Source organism: Charadrius vociferus, unplaced genomic scaffold, assembly GCF_000708025.1.
Source record: "Charadrius vociferus isolate BGI_N301 unplaced genomic scaffold, ASM70802v2 scaffold900, whole genome shotgun sequence".
Lineage (NCBI taxonomy): Eukaryota > Metazoa > Chordata > Aves > Charadriiformes > Charadriidae > Charadrius > Charadrius vociferus.
Genome location: NW_009646342.1, coordinates 31,182 through 40,581, shown reverse-complemented (window position 1 = coordinate 40,581; position 9,400 = coordinate 31,182). Strand labels below are relative to the sequence as shown.

Here is a 9,400-nt window from a genome sequence, read left to right as displayed (position 1 = left end):
CCCGCCGAACCGGGGGGAACTGTGAGCCGCCACGCGGAGCCCGGCCCGGTTCTGGAGGGTGACAGCCCGTGCCCTCAGGTCACCGCATCACCGGGGCCTTTCGGTGGCTCTGCTGGTAACGTCAGCGTAGGTGTGGGTGCGGGGCAACAGCCGGGTGCGCAGGGAACCTTTTAAGGGGGAAAAACTGCTGGTGGGGAGGTCTGTGGACAAAGGGAGCTCCCGTGGAGATGGGGCAGATGGAGCCGCCAGGTGCTTCAGAACCAAAATACACATGGGAAATATCTTGGAGCTATGGAGTGAGGATGGGAGCGGGAGCCAAAGAACTTTAAGGTTGGGACCTCGTGTGTCATCTTACCGAGGAGTTTTCTCCTTAGCTCTTGACTCTCAAATACCAGCAGGGAGGTAGATGTGAGCACTCCTTCCCTCAGAGGTAGGGTCAGCAGGGCTTCGTTAACACCTCTGTGCTTGGAAAGGAGTTTTTTGCTCCCTGGATGCTGTAGGGCCCTCCCCACTTGCAATCGGAAGTGTAGATGTCACTTGATTGGCAGTAAACCAGAGACAGGAGCTGCCCACTTAGGTGTCTTCGGTACTGGTGTGCAAGGACTTTGGACCAAGCACCAGTGGTACCCTGAGCTTCATTTCACCTTCCTTTTTTTTCCTTGGTGGTGCTTCTTGCTTTCCTGGGGAGCACATTAGTTTAAAAGGGAGAAGGTGGAAGCCCTGAAGGTGCAAATGCTGCTCCTGGAGCTCTGGCCTGTAGAGATGAGGGGTGAAGAGGGGAAAGTAACCCGGAAAACAGAACTGCAGCAAACACAGCCCACGTGGGTGGTCGCGTCCTCTCTTATACAGGGATCTCTCAAATCCCCTGTGCTCGCGCGGATGCCCTGCTGATTCCCTCCCCTCTCCTTGCTCTTGCCGCTCCTTGGCCACTGACTCTCTTTGCTGGTTTCTCTCCCTTGCAATTGCCTCACAAATTCATCACCCATCTGTTGTCCCTTAGATGCCTCACTCTAGAAGGTACCGCTCGTCGGAGCGCAGCAGCCGAGGCAGCTATCACGAGCGCTACAGAAGTCGCAAACACAAGAGACGGCGGACACGGTCGCGATCGAGCAGCAGCGAGCGTGACCGTCGGCACCGTCGGGAAGATAGTTATCACGTTCGGTCCAGGACCTGAGTCTGCAAAGATGAGATGAGACAAGACCTTAAACCCTGCAATGTTTCTCCAGCTCAGCTGGAGGCAACTGTGATCAGCCCAGCTTCTGGGTGGCCTGGGCCCTGTTCCCTTGTGTGCTCTGAGCCGTAACTTCCCCGGTGGTGTTTCTAATCGAATCCCCTCGGCTTGCTTCCCCTCCCTAGCTACGATGACCACTCAGCAGACAGGAGGGCCTACGACCGGCGTTACTGTGACAGCTACCGGCGGAACGATTACAGCCGTGAGCGAGGGGAAGCCTACTATGAACCCGAGTACCGTCATTCCTATGAGTACCGACGCTCCCGGGACCGTGAGGGCAGCTACCGGAGCTGCAAAAGCAGCCGGCGTAAGCACAGGCGGAGGCGGCGCCGCAGCCGGTCCTTTAGTCGCTCCTCATCGGTGAGTATCCTGCTGTTCTGGGCCTCCCCTGTAACCTTTCTCTCCCAGGTGGCGAGCTGGGTAAGTAGAAAACTCACTTTCTAACGCTCTTGGACTCAGCTTGAGAAATGCGTAGAAAGCCTTTGATGCAGACAGCGGTTCCTGTCCACCATCCTGATGCGTCTGGGCAGTGGCTGCCCTGTGCCAGCTGGGCGCAGGCGGCTCAGACCCTCTCTTAGTGTTGCCCGCTCCAAGGTGGGAGGAGGACAGGCATGCCTTGCGAGGCTGGCGTGTCCCCCGGGGTGGTGCTGCAGTCCTCAGCTCCTTTATCCCTGCAGAGCGCTGCTTTTGTTTGGTGATGCTCATTAAGAGCTGTGTAGGAACCCCAGCCAACCAGTCTTTTGTACGAGATTTGTACAGCAAACGCTCAGCTGATCCTGGTCCCAGAGAGCTCAGTCTGTCTGCGACAGGCGGCTTGGTCCCTGTGGTCCCTGGTTCGGGCCCGTGTTCTGTGGCAGGAAGCCTCACATCTCTGAGGGTTAGGTCCTGCGTCAGAGCGGGATCCTTCTGGGTGGGCCCAGCTGACGTGGGATGTCGTGCGAGGGGCTTTGCAAAGGAGTAGAGCTTGTGGACCGGTCAATTGAGGTAGAGGCAGCCACCATCACAGGCTCTTCTCAGCAGTGTCCCTGGCTTTCTCTTCTCGTCTGTTCTGCTGTTCACCTTCCACTTCTGTTAGACTCCAGACAAGTCCTCTGCTCTGTGTGTGGAGCTCTCAGTGTTTGGTCTGTTCTGGCTGTATGTCCAGGGATGGGATTGTGGGCTGGATTCAGGTCCCAAGTCTGCTGACTGGTTGCTCCCAGGTGTGGGGATACTTAGCTGAAGAACTGAAGGCAGGAATTTTCTCTTCTCTGGCATACACCTCTTATCTGCCTCATCCCAGGCTGTCCCTACTCCCTGTTGGGCCTCTGCTTCTCTCCTGGAATTTAGTCCTTCCAAGGTTAGCTTCTTTGGGGGAGGGTCTAGAAGAAGTGTCACATCTTCCCCCAGGCAGTCACTCATAAATTCTCTCTGGTTTTGAATGGATCGTTGTACCGAGAGTTGCTTCTGAAATCTCCGAGTTCATCTTTTTCTGAGTGTTGGGGCTGGGGGAAGCTATGTGGGCGGTTGTTGGAACGGGATGGGGAGTGTCTGTGTGGGGCAGCCTGGCCCTGTGCTTGTGCAGGACTTCCCAGCACCTGCCTTCTGCTGCCTTTCCTCAGTGGCTGCCGTGAGGCTGAAGTGAGCCTCTCCCCGCGGCCACTGAGTGCCCGGCTGCAGAGTTGTGTTTCGGCGTGCTCTCTTGGCATTATCCAGGACCCGGAGGCCAGTGCCATTCCTCTCTGAGCCCCCCTAGGAGCGAGAGCAGCTGGCCGCTTCCACTGCCCCTCCGCTAGCCCTTGTTCTGACCGTTTCTGCTCTCACACTGGTTCGGGTGGGGCTGTTTATAGGTTCTTTTTTTCTTTTTTTTTTTTCTTTTTTTTTTTTTTGCTACAACGAAAAGCAAACTGTTTTTTTCTTTTCTGAGCTAGTGTGTTGTATCTTGACATGTTCCCTTGCAATATCCCTATCGTTATATATTCCTCTGTGCCGTATGAATTGGCTGGGAATCTCCTCCTGCAACCCCTCCTCAAACAACCATGTGAATTTCCAAACCAACCAATGCGTGACGCTGGCTGCTGCGCTGGTTTGAAAATCTGATTGGTGAATGATGAATTCCCTGTCTGCCTGGGCCAGCAGCGGAGTCGACAGAGCAGCAGAAGGGCCAAGAGTGTGGAGGACGACGACGAGGGGCATCTGATCTATCGCGTCGGCGACTGGCTACAAGAAAGATGTACAGCCAAATCGTAACATAATTTAGCTCTCTAGTTAAGCTCCCATCGCAGTCGCAGATCTGTCTTATCTTTCTGTTTCATTTTATTTTCATTGTTTATTAAAGAGAAACCCTCTCCTTTTCCTTCCCCTTTTGTTAAAGCTACGTTTATATTTTGTATTGTTACTGAAGTGCCAGGGAACTAGGGCAGTTGCCTTGTGCAGCCGGTGTCAGCCTTCCGCTGCTCCGGTCTCTCAAGCTGTGTGCAGGTTAGGTGTTGCAATGCATTCTTCTCTGCCTTGTGTATGCGCTGCATCCAGGTTGTGCTCGCTCTCTCATCTGCCTTCCTCTCTTTCTCTCCCTCCCAGATGAGATTATTAGCACCTTAGGGGAGGGCACATTCGGCAGAGTGGTGCAGTGCATCGATCACAGGAGGTACGTCTGCTCCTGGGACAGGGAGGGACATGGTGGTGAGGGGAAAAGAGAGACCGGGCTGGTGACAGAGCCTTTTGTGCTCAACGTGGGAGCCCGGGAGTGAAAATAAGTCTCTTGGTTTCCAGTGTTGCTCTGCTGGTCTGGGCAGTCGCCCTCTGGGGTCACCCGCGTGTTGGAGAGGGGTCGGGGGGAACCTCAGGGCTGTCTGTAGGGAGGGAAAAGGCACTGCTTTGGTGGCCCCCTCTTAATAACAGGGCTTGAGTAAGGGTGGTGGAAGGCTGTGCTGCACAGGGTGAGGCTGGGTCAGAAAGTCCTTTTTGCAGGGCACAGTCTCTCTGACCCGGCTCAGGGGTGATCTTGCGCTTTCTTCCTGTTTCAGGGGTGGTGCACGTGTTGCTCTCAAAATCATTAAAAACGTAGAGAAATACAAAGAGGCTGCTCGACTGGAAATTAATGTGCTGGAGAAAATCAACGAGAAGGATCCTGAGAACACGAAGTGAGTGTGCTCTTGATGTTAAAATGGAAGGGCAAGCATCGCCGTAGTGCAGTTGCAGGGATGGGATGAGGGAGGTACTTGATGTCATGTGACTGAATTAGTTTGTAGCTAGTTTTTGGAGGCATATTGGCTTGCTTTGGGTGAAGACTGAGCAAAGAAAGGAGGAGCCTAGCGCAGGGATAGCAGCCGAGTGGTGTGTGCAGATCTGTGCCGAATCAGAATTTTTCTCTCAGTCTTTGTGTCAGGATGTTTGACTGGTTTGACTACCATGGCCACATGTGCATCTCCTTCGAACTGCTGGGGCTCAGCACCTTTGATTTCCTGAAGGACAACAACTATCTGCCTTACCCCATCCACCAAGTACGGCACATGGCTTACCAGGTGTGCCAGGCTGTGAAATGTAAGTGTTCACTGCTCTTCTCGCCGCTGGTCCTTGACTAACTTGGAGAGCTGTGCAGCTCCCAGCATCTGTGCCAGTTCAACTGGTGGCCCACAGCAGCGAGTTCTTGCTGCAGTGCCAGTTCTGAGACTGACCCTTCCTGTCCCTCCAGTGGTGAATGCGTGCTTAGAATTAATCCTTTTTCTTTTCCTGATCGTAATGTTTTTCCGATGCATGTGGGCTGGCAATAGCTCAGGGCACTTCAGCATCCACCTCCACACACGTTCTGGTGATCGATATGATCAATCTTTGTGCTTCTGCCGAAGCATCTTGGCCTGGACTAGCCAGGCTGTTCACGCACAGTTCTAAATGTGGGCTAAACTGGTGCCAGTGTAAGCAAACTGAATCAATGGTGTTTGCTGTTCGGGTGGGTGCAGCCTCGCTTTGCTTCTGTTCCATCACCCCAACTCTGTTTGCTTCCTCAGTTCTGCATGACAATAAACTCACTCACACTGACCTCAAGCCGGAGAACATCCTCTTTGTGAACTCTGACTACGAACTCTCCTATAACCTGGAAAAGGTAACAGCGCTGCCTTGCGTTAGAGTTCTGCTCTTGGTATCCTATACCTTATCAGCAGGTGGGAGGAGTTGGAACGTGGTCCCAGGAGACACAGGGTTGACCGACAACATTTGTGCACTTGTTCAGGGCCCATATCCTGTATGAACGGCCTGTGTAGTCTATAAGTAAGCCATAGGGACCACAGGCTTACCTGTGTGATGGTGAGAGTGTGTTTAGGGGTTGTGCTGCGGGGCTGTGCCAGCACTAATGTGCCATCCGAAGCCTTCCCCTCCCGTGGTGCCCTGTCACGAAGCCTCAGCTGTGTAAGGAAGGGGCTAAGTCTGCATCTCAAAACTCTTGACTAACTGGTACCGTTCTCCTTCGCAAAGAAGCGGGATGAGCGGAGCGTGAAGAGCACAGCCATCAGAGTGGTGGACTTCGGCAGTGCCACGTTTGATCATGAGCATCACAGCACGATTGTCTCTACCAGGCATTACCGGGCCCCCGAAGTCATACTGGGTAGGTACTGCTTGGTCTTTCTGCAGAGGCAGGTGTTTGCCTGGAGGGCGCTGGGTGCTGCCTGCTGAAGAATTAAGAAGCGTTTTGCCTCCACATCACTCCATAGCGGTCTCGGGTTTACCCTGGGAGATGAGAAGTGCTTTATTTAACATGCTCTACTCTCTATTTTCTGGGATGGTCAACAACTTATAAGTTGGTGTTTTGGCATTGCTACCAGCTGGGTGGAATATTGCCACCGCTATATCAGGAGCCTGGCTGGAGTGGGAATTGTTTTTTCAGTTGTTTGTTTTTTAAAGGGAGAGGGATTTGAAATCTTGGGCCATAACTGGATCTTTTATTTAAAAAAAAATTGTTTTTTAGAGCTTGGCTGGAGCCAGCCCTGTGATGTGTGGAGCATTGGCTGCATCATCTTTGAGTATTATGTGGGTTTCACCCTGTTTCAGGTGAGAACTGTATGCTGTATGGCTACCTCACAACTGATGAAAGAGGATGCTGGCTGTTTCCCAGTACAGCCAGCAGCCTCTGGGACTGATGGGGTTCCCTCCATCACTGCGGTCTTGTAGAGGTGACCGAGGCGTTGCCCAGCAAGGGGTTCTGAACTGGGGAACACCCAGGGCTGGAGGTAGAACGACTGGAATCTGTTCCATGCCTTCCCTTTACATTTCTCTCTCTCAGACGCATGACAACCGGGAGCACCTGGCCATGATGGAGAGGATCTTGGGGCCAATTCCTTCTCGGATGATCCGGAAGACAAGGTGAGCAAGGCCAGCTGGGCACTGCAGGCTTGCCAGCTCTCTCCTGCTTCACATGTAGCGGTTCTCTCTGAGTGATCGAGCTTTGAAGCAGCCTGCTGAGCCAGTTCTCCACGCTGCCGCAGCGTCCTGAGCAGCACGCGCTGCCAGGGCTGGCACGTTGCTGCTGCTGCAAGATATCTTGTGCTTGAGTGTAACCTGTTCCCACCTCTAACTCTGACAGGAAACAGAAATATTTCTACCATGGCCGCCTGGACTGGGACGAGAACACCTCTGCTGGCCGCTATGTTAGGGAAAACTGCAAGCCACTGCGGGTAAGGCGGGGTGGGCAGAAGCACCCGGTTACTTTATTGTTTTCTCATTGCAGACTCTTATAGTGCCTGCCCCAGTTTTGAAGATTCTTCCTGTGGGCAAGGTTGAAAGGGTCAGACCAGTGTCTTCCCGAAGGAGCCTTGGCTGTCCCAGATATAAACTAGGAAGACGGCAGCAGCCTGAGCTTAATCTGACGGGGATGAGGAGGTCCTCCTCCTGAGGGCATGGAGACCTCAGGAAGTGCCTGGGAAAGATGGCGGGGGGGTGAAATCTCATCAGTTCCTTCCCTGATAAAGTGGCCCAGAGCTCAGGTCTAGGATGAGTGATGGTCTGAACAGACCAGTCGTCCCCCAGCTTAGCTGTTCAGCCCGGGGAATGTACCGCGACCGGGACAGAGCGCAGCATCCTTGTCCCTAACCTCTCCCCTCCATCTCCCCAGCGATACCTGACCTCGGAGGCTGAGGACCATCACCGCCTTTTTGACCTCATTGAGAGCATGCTGGAGTACGAGCCGTCCAAGCGCATCTCCCTGGCCGAAGCCCTCAAGCACCCCTTCTTTGACGTGTTGGAGATGGAGCCGAGCACAAAAATGTGGGACTCTAGCAGAGACATCAGCCGGTGACGCCACAGGTGCCAGCCTGCCCTCAGATTCTAGCCCCCGTGGAGGCCTGTGTGATTTCTAGTCAGACACTTGGTGCTTTTTTTTTTATACATGAGAAGAACTCCCTGGACGTGTTTGTAAAGCTGTTAATATGTGAGATACTGTAAATAGCCCATATTCTATATCGGCTTCTGAGCACCATAGGCCCGACCTCCTGCTGTTGCTGCTGCCGCTGTTGTGAGGCGAGGGGGCCTGTATGTCCATATTGTAAATACCTCTGTTCGCGTGTTGCTTTGTCTCCTGTTCTCTCCTGCCCTCCTCGGTGTAAATACTCCAGGACTCGCAGCTCTCTGTAGCTTGTCTGTTTCCTTGTAAGTTATGAAACTGGTGGGACTGCATGGGAATTATTTTTTGGATCAATGTCATAGCCCATCCCCACACCAGAGTTTTATAAGAATTTTGTACAGTCTTTGTGAAAAATAAATATGAAGTGAATAAACCATCTGGTCTGGGTTTGGACTTTCTTGGGGCCATTCTGCTGGTCGGTTGTGCTCCTGATGTGCAGTGGCTGTATGCTGCGCCCTGCAGAGGGAAGGAAGGCCCGTCCTCTTGTGGGATGAAAGGTACTTTGTGTCCCAGGAAACTTCAATAACTCTGTGTAGATGCTTTGCCACTGCATCTGGAAGAGCCTCGCTGGGGTGGCGTTAGTATATACTTACAAATACTTAACGGGAGGATGCCAGGGGGATGGGAGCAGTCTTTTTTCAGTGGCGCCCAGTGATAGGACGAGGGGTAATGGGCATAAACTTGAACATAGGAAGTTCCATCTTAACATGAGAAGGAACTTCTTTACTTTGAGGGTAGTGGAGCACTGGAACAGGCTGCCCAGAGAGGTGGTGGAGGCTCCCACTCTGGAGACATTCAAAACCCGCCTGGACGCTGTCCTGTGCAACTGCTGTAGGTGACCCTGCTCTGGCAGGGGGGTTGGACTAGATGATCTCCAGAGGTCCCTTCCAACCCTGACCAGTCTGTGATTCTGTAGTAACAGGGTGGATGCACTCACAGTCTGTTCCGCAGGAACTTAATGCTTTGCTGTGGCACCATCTGTCTGCAGCAGACTGTGTCCTGACTCTGGCAGGCTGTCACCACGCAGAGGGATAAAGGAAAGGTCCAGCTTCACCTGGAGTTAGTGTGGGGAAGTCTCGGGAGGGGTGATACTGAGTTGTCTTCATGAGCTTGTAATCCCAAGTTAAAGAGCTTGGGCTGGGAGCTCTCACCTGCCTCCTGTGGTAGCACTGCGCTGGGCAGCAGCCAGCTGGGTGGTGTGTGCCAGGGAAGGGCAGCAGGGGAAGACCGGGTCCTGCTGCCTGTGTAGCCAGCCCCTGGCTGAGACTGGAGGAGAGTTAGATTGACCGAGTAACACCTGCAGTCTGTCTCAGGCTTTAAAAAAAACCAAAACAAACAACCCACATCAGCTTCCAAAACCTGAATTCCCAGCAGAGACCAGGGCTCAAGCTGCCTGGGCTGAAGTGGGAGCTCACAGGTTTGTGTGTAATTTTGTGAGTCTTTGTTCAGAGGCTAAAGAACATTTTTAGCAGAGGGGTGCAGTGGGTGCTGAGCACTGAGAGCTGGCCCGGGAACTAGAGGCACGTAGGGATAGGCATCCTGTGCTGCTCTCCGGGTGCCGAGGAACCCCCGTTCAGGAGGGGGTGTCGGTATGCCGTCCACACGGGGCTGGCAGCTGACAGAATCAGGGATCCCCATAAATAACTGGTCCGAGAGACACAAAAGTTAAATCCCCCAAGCTGCTCGTTGTGCCGCAAGTTCTTCCCTGACCGTTTTACTTCCATGGAGTCGGGTGGGCCCAGTGAAACTGCTGCTCCGCTGCACCTCCGCTGACCTCCCCGAGGGTACAGCCGGATCAGGGG

General features: G+C 53.5%; 1 protein-coding gene across 3 annotated transcripts; it reads left to right on the top strand.

The window, feature by feature from the left end:
* Positions 1–935: 935 nt before the first annotated feature.
* CLK2 (CDC-like kinase 2) lies at positions 936–7,967 on the top strand. Of its 3 annotated transcripts, none has more exons than XM_009891368.1 (12): positions 936–1,168; positions 1,355–1,591; positions 3,347–3,440; positions 3,788–3,854; positions 4,234–4,350; positions 4,584–4,750; positions 5,215–5,309; positions 5,678–5,807; positions 6,168–6,250; positions 6,483–6,562; positions 6,783–6,873; positions 7,311–7,967. In XM_009891368.1, the coding sequence occupies exons 1-12, from the start codon at positions 1,001–1,003 to the stop codon at positions 7,491–7,493; spliced, it is 1,512 nt and encodes a 503-aa protein (XP_009889670.1). In that variant the 5' UTR covers positions 936–1,000; the 3' UTR covers positions 7,494–7,967. The 3 variants fall into 3 exon arrangements, with proteins under 3 accessions (XP_009889670.1, XP_009889515.1, XP_009889594.1); XM_009891213.1 differs by having other exon boundaries at positions 1,001–1,168; positions 3,344–3,440; XM_009891292.1 differs by having other exon boundaries at positions 1,001–1,169; positions 1,353–1,591; positions 3,359–3,440.
* The last annotated feature ends 1,433 nt before the right edge of the window (positions 7,968–9,400 follow it).

Bases quoted from the DNA above. Each gene is read 5' to 3' on its own strand.
- CLK2 (XM_009891213.1), top strand. From the start codon at position 1,001: ATGCCTCACTCTAGAAGGTACCGCTCGTCGGAGCGCAGCAGCCGAGGC. The intron at 4,751-5,214 runs GTAAGTGTTCAC...TTGCTTCCTCAG, and splicing joins GGTGTGCCAGGCTGTGAAAT to TTCTGCATGACAATAAACTC. The intron at 6,251-6,482 runs GTGAGAACTGTA...TCTCTCTCTCAG, and splicing joins TGGGTTTCACCCTGTTTCAG to ACGCATGACAACCGGGAGCA.